Source organism: Lonchura striata, chromosome 2 (genome assembly GCF_046129695.1).
Source record: "Lonchura striata isolate bLonStr1 chromosome 2, bLonStr1.mat, whole genome shotgun sequence".
Lineage (NCBI taxonomy): Eukaryota > Metazoa > Chordata > Aves > Passeriformes > Estrildidae > Lonchura > Lonchura striata.
Genome location: NC_134604.1, coordinates 66,268,652 through 66,289,619, shown reverse-complemented (window position 1 = coordinate 66,289,619; position 20,968 = coordinate 66,268,652). Strand labels below are relative to the sequence as shown.

The 20,968-nt window shown below is 34.9% G+C and overlaps 1 protein-coding gene across 5 annotated transcripts in view; it reads left to right on the top strand.

The window, feature by feature from the left end:
• The window catches only part of NBEA (neurobeachin), a 451,486-nt gene that overhangs the window by 220,580 nt on the left and 209,938 nt on the right, over window positions 1-20,968 (top strand). For all 5 annotated transcript variants that reach the window (XM_021541930.3, XM_021541926.2, XM_021541925.3 and 2 more), the window contains 2 exons: window positions 10,500-10,608; window positions 14,631-14,797. In XM_021541930.3, coding sequence (XP_021397605.2) covers window positions 10,500-10,608; window positions 14,631-14,797 — 276 coding nt within the window. The remainder of the gene's footprint in view (window positions 1-10,499; window positions 10,609-14,630; window positions 14,798-20,968) is intronic.

The window sequence follows — 20,968 nt, the reverse complement described above, 5'->3', positions numbered from 1 at the left end:
CATAGGAATGTCTAATCAAACTGCCCTTGGACAGTTCCTCCCTATACTTTCCTCAGAGAGGTGTTTTAGAGTAACTGTGTGTGTTACTGGAATGCTCTTCTGTGCAATCAGCCTGTTTGTTTTTAATTTCCCCTTTTGGGGACAAAGATAACAATCCTTTAACTGAGAATTGTTATAAATATTTATTCTGCTTAATAGCTAAACTTGTGAATGCAATTCATCAATCATAGCTAGAGAATGCAATTGTGCAGTTGTCAACAATTAACAGGACATAAACAGTTGATGAATGTGCAGCTGAATTAAAGTGCTCCCTAGGATAACCTGAAATTATAAACTGGATCATTTAAAGGAATCTAACAAAGGATCTTTATAATTAAAACAAAGCAGGGTTAATGGGATGTAAAATTGCATATAATCACTGTGCAATAATGATTGAATTTTAAATTATTGAAAGCAAAACGAAGACTTAAGAATATTTTGAAGGACTTTCTGGGTAAGATTTTGAGACCTGGGAAATAAATCAAAAGTTTTGATAAATATTATTTTTTTTTAATGTGGATGAAAATATTTAGATTTAATGTGAAAGTCCACAGTTTTAATATGTTCAGCTAAACATCTATATTTTCAGATATGGATGCTATAAGGTGATTTTCTGAGTACCTAACTTTTGTTATTTCTTCTTGAAATAGTTTAAGTACCTTTTGGATCTTTGAATGTATTAGAAATGTTCTTTAACAAAATATTTCAGTACAGGTGTAGTTTAAATAATTACAACTATATTCCTGTTACTTTAACAAACTGCATTTTCATTTTAAATTGGTTGATTTATTGTTTCTGTGGTTTTTCGGTATAGATAATGCTTTTTTTTTTTTTTGGAAGATCTGGATAACATATTTTTGGAATTCAATACAGAAACACTGGTTTCTAAAACACAGTTTTCTAAAAATAGAACTGTTGTAACAACTTTTTGTGTAACAAGAGATCTGACTACAGATTTAAATTAATTCTTTCAAGGTATGTAATGCACCTGAAAGATTTAGTGACATCCTGGTTCCAATCTTGAACTTTATGCTTCTATGTAATCAGTCTCCTGCTATGAATGAGTGATGTTGAGGGCATCACACATGTCAAGAGCTTCACTAACAGCAGCTTAATTAGGATTTCAGATTTACATTGGGGTGTACACATAAGCAGACTTCATAATTTTAGAGCTGGATGCATCTACAATGTTGGCTGTGAAAGGAGACATGAAAAGAATTCTAGGCATGATATGTGAGGGAGACAATGGCCCACATTTAAGTCGAGTAGTGATGGATGAGGGCAAAAGAAAATGGCTGCTTGTTGACAAAAAGAAGGGATAAGAGCACCCACCTCAAGTAAATATGTATACAAAGGCATACACCTTGGGCAACTAGAAGTAGAAATTACTCCACATGAAATCACAAAACTATGATGTCATTGGGAGGAATGAATAAGATTTGGTGGGACAGCCTGCACTGCATGGCAGAAGTGTTACAATAGGCAGTTTCCTTGGAAAAGGTAGCCAGAGAAAGCAAGGAGATAGAATTTCCTTCACTGAGAAGAAGCAGCTCAGATTTTTGAAGCTCTTCAGTGGGATGGAAGATAGTCTGGTTGATAGCATGTAGGACAAAATGAGAGTCACAGTGGTATTACAGACTACTCATTCAGAGTGAGGGAAAGGAAGAAGCATTCTCTAAATACCTTGAAGTGTCTGGATCACAAATCCTAGCTATCCATGAGGGTCTTTAACCTTCCTGACAACCTCTGGAAGTGCAACAAGGTGGCATGCATGTAGGGAAGACAATGACTGAAGACTGGGGATGACATGATGAGACAGATGAGACTGACACACAGCAGGATCTGCTGTTTACCAGTAGGCAAGAATTATTTTTGAATGTGATTAATTAATGGCACCTTTGGCTGTACTTGCCATGAAACAGTGATGTTCAAGGCCCCGAGGGAAGTGAGGATTGAGAGTAGCAGGAATACAAATTTTAGTCAATTCAGGAGCAGGTCAATCAGATCCCATGGGAGGTAAATGTATTCCTTCAAGGTAGTTCTAAAAGGTGTCAGATTTTTAAGTACAGAATTATCCAAGTGCAGGAACAGGAGAAAATGTATATGTAGCAAGAGAGTAGTTCAGCCAGGAAAATAAATTATAGAACTCTGATGCAAAAAGAGTACATAGGAGGTGGGACTGGAAGCTGGCTAGAAACGAGGAATTTAGAAGTGTGAGCACGTGAGAAATATTGTCAGGAAGGCCAGCAGTCAGCTGGAAATGAAACTTGGAAGAGATAACAAGGATAACAAGAGCTTCATTAGTAGGGTGAGCAAGGGAAATGTCTTGTTGTTGAATGGGGTGGATGATTTAGTCACAGATATCACTGAGATGCTCAATGGCTTATTTGCCTCCATCTTAATTAAATTTTATCAAGGCTCTGTCTTTAGTGAAAGGGTTCAAGGACGACATCTACCAAGAGTGGATAAGGTTTGAGTCAAGAGTTCCTTGGGGCAACTTGTCCCATACAAACCCATGATACCTTATAGGGTACATCTGGTGGTTATGAAAGTCTTTGCGAGGCTGATCACTGATCCAAGAAGTCAAGGAAATTTGGGCAGGTTACAGGTTCCTGGAGAAAGGCATACGTTACACCCATCTTTAAAACATTCCTCAAAACCCAGGGAAAAGCTTGTCATTTTTTCTTCTGGCCCTTGGGAAGACCGTGCAGCAAGTCCCTTTGAAACACTTTCTGGCTTGAAAGAGAAGCTAATTGAGAACAATTCAACATGGATTTACCAAAGCGAAACCATCCATGGTGAACCTGCTTGCTTTCTGTGATATAAAAGATAAAACAGCCAGATTTGTGGTCACAAGAGAAACAATGAACATAATTTATCTTGACACTGGAAAGGTCCCACGATATTCATGTACCCACAATATTCATGCAGTTAGAACTCTACATTCTGAAGTGATGGACAACTAAATAGATAAAAGACTTACTACTTAAACAGGGTCCAAAGTTTGTGGTTAATTGGTTGTACCTTATCTTAATGTTTTTGACAAGCAGGATATCTTAGGGGTCTATCCTGCTTAAGAGATGGACTTTATAGGTCATGATCTGTTCATCTTTCAGAGCTGAATTACTATCCTCATAATCTATTTCCTTCCCCCATTAAGCTTTCTCAACACTCACCCCTTTAAAGAGATTATCTTTTTCCTTTCATTTAAATAATTTCCTTTATTTTTACATTTCTTCATTTTAAAGGGAAGTAGTCTAATTCTAATATAAATTTAATCTCATATTTAAAATGGTAAACTTTGCTCCTGTAATTCCATCTCTGTACCTAAGTGTGCTTTCTGCCTTTAGCCATGAAAATACATATTTTAGCATATCCACCTACATGGACCTCTGAGCATACCTAAAATTCACAAGAAGCCATTTTCTTTTAAACCTTGTTTTGTTTAAATATTTTGAAAAAAACTAACAGGATGTTTAAACAATCTGGAAATCAGTGTTTCTTTAAATTTTGATGAATTACTGATTCACTCCTGGAAGGAGGCTCATAAAGACATATTTTTTCCTTGTTACCTCAACTGGGATTGCGGGGGTAACTACATCAAATTTTCTTTTGGACATTCTCTGTTGCTGTTTGAAAATTCTGATATGTTTGGTTTGTGGTAAATTAGTTCACAGCCATTTTTCAATGTCTGCAATACTTAAATGTTCAGGCATGTGTTAAAAGGCATATCTATAGTGCCACTTTCCATATTTGATTTATGATGTGCATTTGCAGTTGGGTCTCTTAATAGCTCTCAAAGAACTGATTTAGGGTCCAAAATGGATGCTGTTCCTTGTTTCTCTTTTGTCCATGATCTTGATTACTGGACAGAATGGGGACCTGACCTAAATCATCCAAGAAAGAAATATATTGGGTCATCAGACTATATGGAGTTCAGAGCTACCACATGCAAAGGATTATGGTGTGATGTGTAAAATCCAATATATGCAAATATAGACAGAAATTAACACTGGGGAAGCAGCAACATATAAATCATAAATAAAAGCAAAAGTGTTTGATTATTCTGCCTTTGACAGATATAACCAAATTCTTCTGCTTTATTGTCATCTTCACTAAGTGTAACTTTTGACTGGAGGAATCCTTGATTAACTGTGGCTGTTTTATGGAAATTTATGCTAGATATCATCTTCCTTTAGCAGAGGATCCCTGTCATAGATACTTCTGTAAAAGTGGGCATTGAATGTCATATTTCTACTCCAGATAAAGAGTGAACTTGTGTCCCTTGTTTAGATGTGGTTATTCATAATCTCATATTCCTTACTATAGCTGTCCTTGTCCTAGCTCCAGACAAATACTTTGTGTTAGAGAAAGTGTGCATTGTTATGGTAACCATCTGTGTACTTGTGGGGTCAGTACACCTACAGTTCTTAGCTCTATTAGAAGTTTTGAGGTATCCTTTCCCCTTCTAGCATTGCCTGATCAGATCATTTCTGAAAGTAGAGGCTGAGATAAAGGCCTAATCCCGAGATAAAGGCCATCTGAGTTGTAACTGCTGGTCATGCATGTTTACTGGGTAGTCACTATTACAAAGAGACAGATTCCTCTTGATTTAGAAAATTCTTCTGCAAAATAACAAGTCTTTATGGGAGTGGAACAGATTCTTTATAGTCATCTCTGAGTTTTATTGAATCAGTTACAGCTTCTGAGACATCTCTGAAACAATTATAGTTACTCTCTATGAAATTTGTCTTGTCAGTGTGCTTATGTTGTAATTGAATAGCCAGTGTTTGCATGCTATAATTTCAAACTTTTATCTAGGGTATTCTTCATCATTGCTGTCTTGCAAGAAATGAAGCCTCTGTACTAGACATTACTTTGCAAAGTTTATAGGCATTTACTTTCAAAGATTCATAGCAGTACTGCATCTTGTGGAACTTCAAATTCCTCAACTTAGACTAGTTTATGAACTATCCTATTACAGATACCAGGAGCAATGATAGGTTTCATTCCTTATGGGTGCTATTAAAAATAATAATTGTCAAAAGAACTGTTTGATGAAAACATGGCACATTTCCACACTGTGCTGTGTGTTTTGGTTTTGTTTGTTTTGGTTTTAGTTGTTTTTGTTTTTTTAATAGAGCTATGGGCATATGATGAAAGTAAGTCAGAGAAACATCTGTTTCCCTGGACATGTGAGTTGGCAGAACTTCAGGAATGAATAGAGGAAGCAAGACCTTAGATAAATTATAACAAATGTTCATTTGATAAACTTTTTTGAAAATTGCTGTTTGGGAATGATCTGGGTTTTTTAGTTTGTTTAAAATAAAGAAAAGGCTGAGTAATGTAAGCTCAATCCTTTTGCCTAGCAGCATAAAAGCTATGAGCACTTTCTCTCTGTGTGAGATTATTACTAGGAACAAATGACTGCAGGATAGCAAAACCCAGCTTAGGATAGTGAGTGCGACAAGAATTTTCATCCTTCAGTTCTAATAGGTGTACAAATAACCCTTTAATCCACAGTTAGATGTGCTGCAAGCATCTTATATTTTTTACAGGTTTCTAATACAGTTTGTTTGTAGTCTTATCACCATCTCTGTTTCCAAAACTCTAAAAAAGTTCTTCCTGGCACTGGCTATTTATCTGAATGACTTCATGAAACGTGGTACTCCACAATCCAGCCTTTTTAAACTCCATTATCTGTAAAACAGGGGCTTCTGATTGGTTACACATACTTGTTCACAACTTCCTTTAACCTGTAAGCATTCTGGAATTCTAAAGTAACTTTGCTGAGGACAGAATTCTGGAAAGCTAGATACATGGATTTAAAATAACTTCTTATCTACTCCCAAACATTATTTACAAATAAATCATATTTATGAAACTTGCCTCAGTCTGGTCTTGCTCAAAAGTCTGAGATTTTTCCATTTTTAGGCTTAATGCACCCCACCATTTATTCCTACAGATACTTAAGCCTTGACAGTCTTATTATGAAGTATCAACTTATTTTAATTAGTTTTTCACCCATATCTTGAGCTGAAAATTCCACCGTTGTCTGAACAGAAAGCTCATTTTCCTGTACAAGGATTTGAGGCACAAGTGATTTCAGACTCTCTTTGTTGATTAATTCCTTACTGAAATTCTTTTGATCCAGTCTAAAACCAAGTCAAACCTCTTTCCTAGTAAAGGAACTTTAACTGTGGTTTATAAATTTGTGGGCATTAATATAAGTCAAGCTTGTCTGGGTGAAGAGAAATGTAAAGTTAGGTCATGTTTGATTTCCACCTTATGCAGTAAGGATTGCCACACAAAGAGGAGTTAAGATTTTTTGCTGGTTATCAGTTCTTGGCTGAGATCAGCCAATCTGGCAAGCACAGTTATCTTCAATAGTGGTAGAAGTTTCAATGGTGCAACTAAAGAAATGGTCATACAGGGTAAAGTCAAACATTTTTCAAGGTCAATTTTTTACTTTTTTTACTCAAGGCTTTTTTTTTTTTTTTTTTGGTAAATCATTAATTGAAGGAAATGAGAATAAAAAGTACAGCAGGGCTGTGGTGAAACTTCTCATAAAACTCCTTAGTCCTTTGGAAGTACTACATATGTAGAAATTTATAAATATGACCAGAAGGCCTGATTCCTTACTGTCTCAACTTTAAGGTAGCTACTAAGTCTGTCGAGGGTGGTGCTTGCTAAGACAGGATGAGGATTTAAAAATGTGAATGAGAACTGTGGGTATAACTCAGTCACCATGATAAGGAGATCTCACTAAAGGGTTTTTTTCTAAAGGACAGCAAAAATTAGAAAGGTCTCAAATTTTAAATCACCCCTTTGTATAGTAATTATACATTAATTCTTGTGCCTCCAGGTGCTTCTCAGTGGGATTGGTCACTCAGGTCTGGATGATGGTCCGGGGAAGATAGAGATAATAGACTTTTCCCCAAAAAATAGAATGCTCTGTAAAAAACTGTGGATGAGAAACCTGATTGGGCAGATAACAGAAATATCAATCAGGATATACTGGGTGGGTTTCACTGCATTAATATAAATGCTATACAGTGTAATGTACTATATAAATATTTTTATAATGTAACAGTACATAGTGTTCATATTCTTGAAAATATATGCATCTTTTGGAAATATCTGAGGTAAAAGACCAATCTGTCACTGAAATTTTCTTGTGCAAAATCCCAGAATTGGGGAAAACAATTCTAGAATTGCATCAGAAAGGGTATTTCCATTGAAGTAATGCAGCATTAATGTTACTATGTAAATAGCAACAGAATTTGTCTAGAATACTGCTGACAGTTTTGGATATGCACTTGCAGAAAAGGTAAAATCTAATTATGATATTAGTAAAACTCCTCTTACCTACTGTTTTGCCATCCAAGAAAAATCAGACATCTGGTTTACTTAGGAATAGGAACACATAGACTACCAGGAGATCATAAGAAGGAAGAATTGTATAAACCTAAGGGCAAGGTTTGTGTAAAATGAGACAGCAAAGACTGCTGAAGAATACATTTGGATTGGAGAGGAAAAGGGTTCTAAGCTTCAGAGAACCTTCCAAAATTTTGTGGGAGGCAAGTAACTCAATCACATTTTCATATAATGAAAACACATTTCAAGAAGTAGATTTAATAAAAAAGCCTTTCATAAGCTAAAGGCAGTTTATGAAAGATTTTAAATTATGTAGTTGCCTGTTGTAATGAAGGAGTGAATTTGCTGACCTAGAGACCCTTGTTCTTTTCTCTTAGTGTGGGAAGGGAGATATTATTTTTTTTAATGTACTGGAAGTCCTTCATACTAATGAGAGTAAGATTTCTCCTGATTTGGGATTCTTTCTGACTAATTTTGTTTTACTTCCTTTGAGAACCATAAAGAAGTTGTAGGCATTTTTTTCTCAAGCCAAAAAGTTTTTTTGGAACTTTTGGAGGATTCTTTTTTTTTTTCTAATAAACTTATGCTGTGCATTGAATTATTCAGGATATAGATAAATTGGTTAGTATTCAAAGGATGACAACATTATCATGCTTGTTCATCAGGTATAAACCTCAGTACACTGTGTAGTGCTGTGTCCATATAGATCTGAGATTCTGGGTTAGCTGGCTCTGCTTTAATTCAGTAAAGAGTTTGACCATCTTTTATTTAGTAGGAATGTAGCTTGAGAATACATAGTAGCTTTCAGTTAAAACTAAAAACCAATACCAGATATTATTTTTAATAGAGTTTTTAAAGTTTAAATGCTAAGTTTCCTTTGACAAGCAGAAGAAGCACAGAAGCATGTACCTTTGCAAAAACCTTTGTTGGACATAGCTTCTGCAACCTTGTAGTTGCTGCCTCTCAGTGATGACAAATTTAACTGATTTAATTTATTACGCTTCTGTTTTCAGCCCTGTATTCTTGCACTTGCAAATCAAAACATCCGGGTCAAGGCATCTTTCTTTAAAAACACAAGATTTTTAAATGATGGCCTGGATTTTCACCCTTCTTTTTTTCAAAGTCCGTCATTCTGTCAAGTGATTTTAGGACTAGCATGATTATTAATGGTCTTCTAGATGGAAAAACATTGTTCACATAGTCTTTGAAGTTCTACCTTAGGTGCATACAAGCATCTAAGGTAAGTGAATCACAGCATGTCTCTTATTACCACACGTTGATACCATATAATTTAATCAATGATACACATCTAAGAGGATGTGTCCTCTCTTTTGTGATAACCCTAATTTGTTAATGTTCATACAGTTTTTAATCTTTTTTCTTGAAGTCCCAATCAGTGATAGAAATGTGAGAGTGCATAAAGTAGCTGGCAAGACACAGTTGAAATAATCCTGAGATATCCCAGGTTGCACAGGATTGTATCCAGACAGCTTTTGAATTTCTCCAGGACAGGAGACTCCACAACCTCTCTGGATCACTTCCTGTGATCCACTTTTTGCCCACTGCCCCTTGTCTTGTTGCTGGGCACAAGGAAAGATCTGTCCCCATCCTCCTGACATCCACTAATGTTCATTCCTAATCCATACCTGAGGACAGTCCTACACTTACATCTTAACCATAAAAATATGAACACTTAACAGTAATAAAATTCTGAAACATATCTTCCAGAAGAGTAGATAAAAAAATGAGGCTAAATTTTGAAGACTGCACTGTAGGCAACTTTGGCCTTTCAGCTTATAATTTGCAAAAAACTTTTTGCTTTAAAATAGCAAAGGATTAGATATAATAAAAAGGGTTATTAAAAACATGAATATCCACTATAAAACCTTGATCTATTTTTTTTTTCTTCATGTCTAAAACAAAGGCCCAAACATTTATGGTTTCCCCTGCCATATACACATATTAAATATTAGCTCAGGGTTAGTGATTTCCTTTCTTCACAGACAGTAGAACAAAGGAGGCAGAAAAAGAGTTCAGGTCTTTCTGTCTTACAGGTCTAGTATTACAGGTCTTTCTGTCTTACAGGTCTAGTAATGATGACTTTTATATCTAATAATAATGAATTTTACTTGTGGTGCTTCTAACACCAAACACCAGCTTAGGGTTGAATTTTCTAGAAATGTCACAGCCTTAATATAAGAAACTCTGAAATTCTTTCCAAGATGCTGTAAGAAGGAAAATCCCAGACTATGTTCCACTTTCATAGAAAAATAGGCAGTTCTTCCTGATGCTGAACAGACCTGTCAGATCATTGCATCCTGAGAGAGATTTACTCCCTGCTGATAAGAGCAGAGTAATTTTTAATATAATGGCCAATCAAAGATATGGCCTGTAGGGACAAGAAAGCAGTTGGTTCCATTCTTGCTGCCCAAAAACACATGAGTGTTTTTAAACTGTTGTTTATGCAATTTTGTTATGCACTTCATTGTATTTTGTGGTCTTTAGAAAAGTCTTAATGTGACTGCCTGCCATCCTCAGTCTCAATCCACTTTTAATCTATTTTTCCCTCCTTTTTGAGTAAGATTGTCTGTTTCTGATACCTTGAAAACATGGAAAAATGATTACTTTTCACAGTAGTGATTGAAGAACTATATGAGATATTGATATTACTTTTCAATTTTAAATCTTCAGTAATTACTTTTTAAGACTGAAACTGGAATACCTCTATTTAATGTTTTTAATGGTACAAATAAAAGTTTTAATCAGTTTTCTAGATTTTTTTTTAAGTGACAGTGCAGTATTCATATTGAGACTGTTGTTAAAAATATACTCAAAATATATTCTTCCATAAAGAACTTTTGCCTTCAATAATAAATGGAAACATTTTTTTTTTCCATTTAATGTGATTTTTTTGTGCTTTCACAGTGCAGAAAAATTTACATTAAATTACTTCTTTATTTCAACTAATTGCAGAATTTAATTACAGAAGTTTCATTGATTTTTCCATTGTAAGTAAATCTGCTGAAATAGTTTATTTGAAATACATCAAATAAAAAGGCTAATTCTGATTTTTTTTATTTCAGATTATTGTGTCATGCAATGAAAGACCATATAGTGCGTGTTGCAAATGAAGCAGAATTTATTTTAAACCGACAAAGAGCTGAAGATGTCCACAAGCACGCTGAGTTTGAGGTAAGCCTGAGAGCTAGTGCATTTCTGGTTCTCTGTTTTCACTCAGTTGTCGCCTAGACTGTAACTCCCTGCAATAAAGACTTTATTTTTTTCTTCCAGTGAAAAAATTTACATTGAAGGCATTTAAAAACTGTTTCTTAAAAGCTTTGGTAAATGTCAAGCACACGGAATGGGTTTAATTTCTCATTTTGTCACTGAAATTCATAAAAGCATTTACAGCTTGAAGAAATGCCTTCATCAGAATGTCTCATCTAATATGGTAGACCCATTGGTGCACAAAAAACTTTTCTGATTTATTGAAAAAAGTAATGCAAATCACTTTATTAATTATTTTTGTTGATTATTTACAATAGTATGTATGAGTTCAGTAAAAAAGCGAAGCATATGACTTATAGATTTAAGGTATGTCATAAAAAAATAGAAATGTTTTGTTAAATAGATTTAATATTTTAAGGTCATTTTCTTCAAATATTTTGAATTTTGGAGCACTTTAGAATACTTGTTTTTTTATATAGTGAAATATGATACTGCATATCTTTTTTGGTAGTTAGGAATCATTATCAACAGACTGAGTATTGGAAGATGTAACAGAGCAGCTGACTCCCATAACTTCTAAATGTCTATTATTCTTATTCTGAAAAGGAGTCAACATTCAGTTGCTTTTTCATCAATGAGTGGTATGGTATAAAATTTAAATTATGTTGCTTGCAGGCTATCCAAATGTTAAATCCCCTGTTTTTGAAATGTCTTCAGTTTAATAGGTTTCTAATTGTTTATACAGGATTACTTTTGTTCCTATTAATTAAAAAAAAAAAATCATGCAAAGTAATGGTAAATTTAATACTTCATTTTTGACACAACTTTATCAAATATGGTTTTACATTTTTATGGGTTTTTTTTTCCATTTCATCACTGTTTTTTGTAATTTCTGAACCTGCCTTATGTTTGCATACATTTGTATAGATGTAAGTATATATATGCAGTACTGTATTTTCACTTCTTTTACTGCTCAAATGACCTAGCATTAGGATTGAGATTGACAGATTTAGTATTGATGATAATAAATAGCTATATCAATTTATTAATCTGTCAGGAAATGTCAACAATCACCTGGTGGCTAGAAATAGGATGCAGGAATCTTAGTTTTGATGAGGTTTTTATCTCCTTGAAACAGCTCTCTAAAATGTGCACTTTGATGTACTAGTTTTTGTGCTCCTTGACCTAGCTGAGAACTGTGAGACACAGAGATATCTGTTGTCATTTTGAATACACATAACCTTTACTTCATTTTGTCAGAGCAGACAGCAGACACTTGTCATATGGGATTGCAACAACTTTATTACCCAGCTTATACTGGATATTTTGAACATAGATAAAATTGCATTTACAATTAAGTGTATCTCAGAGTGAAGTTTCATATTGCCTCAACAATAAATAACATTTGATATCTATCAGAGCATCATACAGTAACCTAAGATGACAATGGAAGATTGAGTTATCTGCTCTTTGAAGAATACATTGAGGTATAAGATCTGTCAGAACTCCAGACAGAATGAGAATATTCAATTAACTTCCAGCTTCTGTTAGCAAATAGGATTTAGAATATTAACTAAATTCCCTAAAGGAATAGCCTCAAGACTGTCTTATTGTCTGCTAAAGAAACCAACACATTTTTCATATATGAAAATTCTCATTACATTTGTTGTAGGAAAAGACTGAAGTACACATTTTAAGCGAGTAAGTTTAAATCTGCAAATCATAAAAGAAAGTTGTAAAATGTAGACTGTTTTAATGTGAAATTCACAAGTACTTAAATAAGGTGATAGTTAAAGTCTGAAAGAATGCTTTATATATTGTCTTTAATAATGTTGGGAATATAACTGAATATTTTATTATTCATCCTGCTTGAAAGCAGTAGGAACAAAGATTTCTGGTAATTTTCTGCTACATGATTGTATATCTGTCATTTTGTTTTAATAAACTGTATAGGTATACCTTCTGGAGTTTAGTACATGTTAATCAGTGCTCTCATTTAGAGAAGGTCATGACTATTTTATTTCTGCCCTTTAAACTTTATTTGAATCATTATGGGTGAAATTATTTGTTCCAAGCTGCACCAAGTTACTATGTTTCCTGCATAGACCACAGACAAGCATCTAAATTTTATTCTGTGGCTCCAGTTGTAGTCACAGCCAGGAAAATTCCTCCCAGAATGGGTATTTCACAGTTAACTTTCATTTTGTTAACCTTTGTAATTGTTCAGGAAGAAAAATGAAAATTTAATTTTGCTGTCCAATGAGCTGGTGAAATATTAACCTCATTACTAAGGCAGATCATAGTACTAATTGGTGCCTCCCTGTACAAGAAGATAAATTGGAAAATGAATTAACCCTTTATGAATTAGTGTAATCATTGTTCTTTCCTAGATAGATTACTTGAAATGCTGTCTGTAAACACAATAGAAAGACCACTGTTAGAATCATATGAATGCTAATGTTATCTGTACTAAAAAGGTAGTGTGCAGTAATATTAAGAATAAAATATTAAGCATGAAGTTAAGTTAATTTCAATTGCCCTTTTGTATACTAGAAAATTAGCTTCTATTCAGCATTATTGCAGCATTGAATGTTGGCTAAATGTTATGAAATTATGCACAAAATCTGTAAGTGCAAAAAATGTGTCATAAAAGGTATTTTTTTAATTTCCTATTCTGAGAGTATTCTAGCCTTTGTAATTTATACCTAGAAAATTATACTTTTAGTGGATTTATTTTGATTAGTCTGGCTGCATTCCTTTTCTTTAGACATTTTGAAAGATTTTTTACAAGGAGGAGAAATTGAATTTGAACTTAGCATGATTCTGAGTAAAGAAATGGAAAAATATTGTTCTTATACATAAAGGATTTATCAAACCAAAAATACACTATATAATTCTAGCAGTTTAGAAACAAGCCCACGTGAATGTCAAGAACCCCACAGCATTTATTTTGAGGTTGTTTTCTCTCAAAGGATACATGATGAAAATATTAGAGTTTTCAGTTTAAAAGATTAGTGATATTTTTAACCATTAATGTTTTTAGAATTGGTAGTATGTTATCAAAATTTTGCATGTTGTGGTATGAGATGGAAAATATAGTCATTATTTTTTTAGTTTAGCATCTGTAGCAATAAAAAAAATTAATTGTAGGTGTTCATATAATTTAAAAATCAAAAACAGTACATAATTTTTTCTTGTATATTATCCTATGTATGTTAGAGGTGTATTTTATAACTGTGAATATGTGACACATTTACAAAAGAAAGGCTAACTTTTAAGGCATCTCCATGGCCACAAATATGGCCAAACCTAGATGTGTGGCTTAATGCTCTTTATTCCAATTCTGTTATCTTTACCCTTGGTATTTCAATTTTTACATGTTCTCGCTGAGTGCTTGTTCATGGATACTATATAGTAGTAGGACATTTCAATTGAATGGTGTCATGATTTAGAAATAGTACTACAGAAAAACTCAGTGTTCTCACCTAGACTCTCCTAAACCAGACACTGATCACTTCCCCACCCCTTCTATGGTGGTGTTGAGAACTGGAGACACAGGAGGTGAAAATCACAAGTTGAGCTAAGAACAATTTACTGGAAACAGCAATGAGATAAGAAAGAGAACAGTAACAGCAACAATATTAATAACAAAAGGTATAAGAAATCGTTTACATAGTAAGTAAAACAATACTGGACCTTTTAGCCTTCCACACTTTCTCCCAGACCAAAGAGTCTCCCTTACTCCTGCCCCTGTCAAGTGACATGAGATGGTATCAAATAACACTAGGATTTGGATATTCTTGCCTCCAGGCTACTGTAAAAAAATTAACCCTGTCCTGGATGAAACTAGGACAAATGGCATGTCCTGTTCTTCTAAAAAACAGTTCAAAGAATTATTTTCATAATCAGAGAGTTAAATAAATAATAATTTTAGGGTGATCATAAGTAGCCTGTCGTTATTGAAGTGGATGTTCTTTCATCCCCAGTCACAGTGCGCTCAGTACGCTGCGGACCGGAGAGAGGAGGAGAAGATGTGTGATCACCTCATCAGTGCTGCTAAGCACCGAGATCATGTCACAGCCAACCAGCTGAAACAGAAGATACTCAACATACTAACAAATAAACATGGTGCCTGGGGAGCTGTTTCTCACAGGTAAGCTTCAAACATGGAAAGTGTGTGTCTTTAAACATTACTTGCAAAGTGTGAGAGACACAGGCATTGTATAACTGAAATATGATTTTATTAGGGGTTTAAATGTACCTAAATATAGCATATGCAAAGCTGAACACAGTGCAACTCAATCGAGTGGGTATTCCTGTTAAAAATTAATTTAAGATATCTAAAATGTATAATTTCTTCTGTATGTAACTGATTCAGTATTCGAGGTTTTATTCAGGGCTGTGCTCAGTACTGGTTTTAAAAGTTCATTCTATTCAAGATAGCAGTGAAATCAAATGTTTTCTTACATCATGCCAAAGAGAAGAGCCTTGCTCCTCAGAATCACAAAAATAGCCAGTGGCTAAAGTGCTGACCCTCATGTTGAAGACTTGAGCTGAAATTGCTCCTTTCCTTCATTCAGAGCAAGGTCTTGAACCTGGGTCTGTCATGTGAGCGCCCTGTCTGTGAAAGTAGAGTCTGAGTCTACCAAGTCTCTCTCTTCTTTGTGCATTCTAGCCACAAATACTTGATTATTTATTTAGAGTGAAACAACTCAAAAGAAATCAAGGAAGTCCTGCTCCTAGATAACCAAATTTTACAGCTTGGTTTTCTATTTAAATTCCTATTTGTCTGTTCTGAATCACGCAATGAAGAACAGAAAGCTCCATTTTAGTTCTGATAAACCTTTTCAAGAAAAACATAGTTGGATAATAAACATAGATGGATAATACAAAAAATTTTTCTAGATAAATATATTTTGACGAAATATGTTTACATTTATGTTGACTACATAGTTAGGGTTTAAGCCTATTAGAAAAGTTGCCAAGTAATAAATTTGACATGTCAACAATAAGGTTTAATAAATAGCACATACACTGTTCTCTCTTTTTCTGATTCTATCTAGTTGGTTCCTGCAGTTATACCATGTTTAAAACAAAATTTTTCATGTTCATTATCCCTGTTTCTTCTAAAGAAATCATTCTCTCCTGAATGATGATAGAAATGTATTTATTTTTTAAGATGGTATAAATTGTGGAAATTCAGTCTTACAGAAATTCTGTTATCTACCACCAGAGACGTTCTGAGGGAAATTAGGGAAATTACAGAAATTACAAGTAGATATTGTCATATGGTTAATTCAAGACAGGCTTAGTCCATAAGGGATGCTCATGTTATCTCTAGTTAAGGCTTAAAGCTGTGTGTCTGGAGACTTGAACATGCTGAAAATAACTGCAATTTTCACTCCTTTTAATAATAACTCCACTGAATAATGAATAACAATTTTTGAATAATGTTGTTGCTCAGCTTTGTGAATGGCTGCAGACACTTTGCAGACGTAAATAAGTTCCTGGTGACTACCTTTTCTGGGAGACTGTGTCTTCTTAGGACCAAATAACTTTTGTCTCCTGGATTATTGATGGCTTCCTAAATGGCAACAGTCCATTGCTGTGGCTTTTTCTTCTCAAGTCCATGATAGTTTCTGATGGGCCATAAAGTAGCTTGACACCTGTGACAAACCTAGGAAATTTCTTGCACGGAACAAAAGAAATTTTTCTTTTGTCCCTGTAACACAACTTGTCCAGTGTTGTCTGCTTCTCAGTTACTGGCAGAGCTGCTTTCCCCTTTCAGTGCTTGCAGTACTAGGTGTAGCATTTGACTTGGTTGTGTTTTAGCCACAGGCAGTGGCTTAACCTGGAGAAGGGGGACATGGTGACAGTACAAGGTCTCCAAGTGGGGTTCCCCATTTGCAGGAGCCAGTTGGGAAGTGACCTTGCACTGCAGGTTTGGCCATGTGTGCTGTGGTTAGCTTTGTGATCCAGCACACAAGTGCGCCTTCTGTTGTGGGACTAGTGGGCTGCAAATAGGAAGCATTGGGATGGCAGCAGGGAGAGGGAGATGCTCAGTGGAAGAGCCTCTGAGCCTTGTTAGGGACCAACATTACTCAGTGGGCAGGTCTGAAAGGCTTTAAGGGCAGAAAATGGAGAGGGGTCTCATAAAACAATGAAGAGGGGTCTTATAAAACTTCTCACCCACAGAATGCAAAAACTGTCGTTAAATAGATACTCCAATACTTTTTATATGATGGAGGTCAAGATGGCTTCAAAAACCATGCACACCTCTTGTCTTGGCTGGCACAAAACACAACAGGACTCAAGTCTCTGCTTTTAGTTCCTGACAAGAAGTTACAGCATTAGCAGTCTCTTTATAAACTCATGCTTCTCTGTGCCTTGAGAGATACAGCCTGACTGGAATACAGTGTTACTTTAAAAACACACAAAAACCACATTACGACACTAGACCTCTATACTTCTGCAGTGATTTTAAAATTTTCAATGGGAAAAGTGTTCCCAGTTCTTCAGACACACTGCTAGTCTCCTGTTCAACTTGAGAGCTGGACACCCTTCTTTGAAATGGTGAGTTTAGGAAGATCCTTCTCTGTCCCAGATGGGACAGGGTAAGAAATAGGCCATCACTTCTGCACAATACTTGGATAATAGCAATGCCTTTTGGCATCCAAAATGGATAAGATAGGAAAATATTTGTGCAGACATCAGTGTGATTCTTCAAAGCTTCAATTCTCTATCTGCACAATGGCAGCTATCAGTGCAGCATAAAGTACAGATATGTATGGAATCATAGGATCATTTCAATAGAAAAGAACCTCTAGCATCACTGGATCCAATCATTAACCTAACACTGCCAAATCCACCAATTAATGATGTCCCTAAATGCCATATCCACGTCTTTTAAACAAACCCAGGGATGGTTGACTCAACCACCTCCCGGGTAATTTGTTCCAATATTTCACAACCCTTTTGGTGATTAAATTTTTCTCAATAGCCAATCAAAACCTCTCCTAACTTGAGGCCATGTTTTCTTGTCCTATCTTGCCCTGTATGTTTTTGTTTATCTCTTCTCAAGATAAAAAAACAATTTTCAAGTTCTTTAACATAGATGTTCTCATTACAAAATATTATGGTTCATTTAATCAAATATGACCCAACTGTAGAGAAATTTTTTCCTTATATTTGCAGTTCAACAGATCATAGTTCTAAGGCACCCGAGGTTTTGCGTCTTTGCAGAAACCAGCAACCAACATTTATTATTTAATCTGTAGGTGCCACAAAGCTTACTCTTTGGTCATTGAGAAACAAAGAGACTATTAAGAACCACAGAAGGTTAGTACTGAGAGGAAAAGCAAGAAGTCTGATGTTTTGATGTATGCTACATTCTATAGTATTTGTAAATTATGAATTTTAACTATATTATCATAAAATCTTCCCAAAAGGTCTGAAGAAACAAGAATGAAGTTGAATGGTATGAGCCAACAAAATACCATATGATACTTTGAATTCTAAATTAGGTTGTAGTTATATATAGATAGCTTAACTAAAAATATCATAAATTAATAGGTGACTTGCATTTCAATTAGCTTCCTAATTAGCTATTAATTTATGAAGATGAAATTAATTATAGCCTAGTACTCCACAATTAGAATAAATGCCTACAAACACAACAATTTTTACAATAAATTCCTGTCTTTATGTTAATCAATCAGTAGTTTGAATGGTCTGAGAATATCTTTACTCTTCCATCTCCTTCTGACTAAAAATGGCAGATAACAGTTTGAGAAAAAGCTTTCATTTTTATTGCTTGTCAGTGTTAACTTCTTTCCTCCTTCACAAATGCTTTGTTTTTATATCTTAAAGTGAAAACCAAAGTTCTTTTTCTCAGTTTCTGCCAAGTGTGAGGATCAAATCCTCTATAACAAATAGAAATTTACTGAACATCTCATTTTCATCTACATATCTCAAAGCATAATAGATTTCAAAAGAAATCCCATTACCTAAAAATCCTGTTTGCTCCCTTCAACAAAACTAGTTCTGTTTTCTGCATTTGGGCAATTTGATACTTTTAGGTATCTTTGTAATAGCTTACCCTAAACATACTTGGGTTTTTTTTCCCTTTTTTTAATTCCAACATTATATCAAAAATTCTGCAGTTTTTTCCCATTTAGATGAGAATTTGGTGAGCTGATTATTTCCTTGATGCATTGTCACTTGTTCAGAGGGAATCTGCAACATCAGGAAGAATCAAACAGGGTGTTTCATAGTTTAGCATTCCAAGTTTCTTTAAGCCAGCACTTACCCCTTACCCTCAGCTTTTTTCAGGGTTACTGTTTTCGTGTCACAACATATGCTTCCTTATGCCTTCTCTGTCAGCTTCATATGGTGCTTCTCTTCCTCCCCATCTGTGTCTCTCCCCATACACATATTAAAATAAAAAAAGTTTTGTAAAACTTGCCTGTACAAACAGTTCAAATTTATCAACCATATGAATGCCTGAGTTTTGGCCCACAATCTGTTACTGTCTTAATTCAGCTTCTTGGTTTTATCAGATACCTCCACTTTTCAAAAACTTTTATTCAAAAATACTGAATATAAATATTTCTATCTTACAGTTTGTATAGATTTAAAGCAATTTAGAGCAATAAAAGGAGTTCAGAATTCCAATTAGCCTTCAAAATCGAAATATGAAATACTTGTCATAGATATTTTCATATGATCAGTTTTGGTATTCACAGGAGGACTACTATAATGAGAAAAATGACATTTAAAAATTAGACTTGGTTCTCTTGCTTCCTGTGATTTAATGAAGGAGGTTCCACCTACATTAAAGCAGCTGTACCAAAAAGCAAGTATACAAGGGCTTTTTCTGTTCAAATCCATCTTTGGTTAAACTAGACACCCATGACAAATTAATCATTCATGGTGGAGGGCAGAGCTGTCAAACTCATTCTGTGGTGAAGACCAAATTCGTCTGGAGAGACAGCCTGGAAATAAAAAGTTTCTTGCCAGACATCTAGTTTTGTCTCTCTCTGTAGTGTGTGCTTCTGAAGAGATTGGGTTCTGCTGGGGGCCAGAGGGATGAGAATGGAAAGAGAACTCCTTTTCCCAACCCTATGGGGGTTGGCAGTTAAATAAGCTGATTCTGGAAAAACACTGATTTTAAATCAAATTTCCAGTTTACAGCAAGGGAGACTAGATCACAGGAATTTAGAACATTGTTTCCCTTACAGCCATCCTTTGGCATTCTCTGACTCCATCTCTATACTATGCTTAGGAAATTCAGAGAGGCACAGAACCCATTCTAACCCCCACTGCAAATCAGATTAATCTGGTGTAGCTATTCATTCATTTTTGGCTCATTTTAACTGCTAGGCATAAATTATAAAGGGGCTTTAGCAGTGGAAAAGACATAGGACTGATACTGTCGACTGGATCCAGAAGCATGTTTGATATACCTTTTCTTAAAGGTCTCTTAAGGTTTTGCATTTTTTCCACATACTCTGTAAAAACTATGAATTTTCTGTTTCTGTAATTGGTGGAATTTCAATTTTTTTTTTTTTTTTGGCAGAATATATTCTTCAAAATTGGTCTGATTGAACTGCAGACTTTTTAGCTTGTTCTTCAGCTATCCTGTTACAAGTTCCAAATATTTAGTTCTGAGATTACTTCATAACAACAAAACATTAAGAAAATGCTTTTCTATCTTCAGTCCAGTATTAGTTATTAATTTATAGCAGCATTTAAACATGAGTGAGATGATTTTGTTAATCTGAGCTAATGTAAGGTATTGTAGTACCTTAACATTTCAATCCACTTTTTAACTTTCTTGCTGTGCTTTCAACTGTGTGGCTTCTCCATCCATTGCATACCCTCTTTCTTCCTCCCTCCCTGACTGCTTACTGCTGTGGTGGAAGGCAGAGACTATTTGAAGGAGCTCTTGCTAATGGAGCTGAGACTTTTGACAAGCATGATGGAAAAAGGGGGATGACAGAATTCTGTATCCTTTTCTAATAATAGGTGTAGGGTGATATTTACAGTATACAGATACCTGCCAGGAAAGGAGCATTGTATTACCAGAGATTGCTCTACAAGCAGCTGCACAGTTTGCGTATGTGGGATTTATTCACTTCTGTATTTGCACAAGGTTTCTCAGTCATTTTGAACTGTGGCGCTGTTCTATGGATTTGTTCCCACAGCTGGAAGAAACCTCATAAGAAAATATTTTTTTTGAAAGAGGTAGTGTTTTTAAATGTTGAGAAACAAGTGGTGCTCAAAAAAGGCTTGTTCAGATCTACAGAGACTTGTTTTTCTCTAG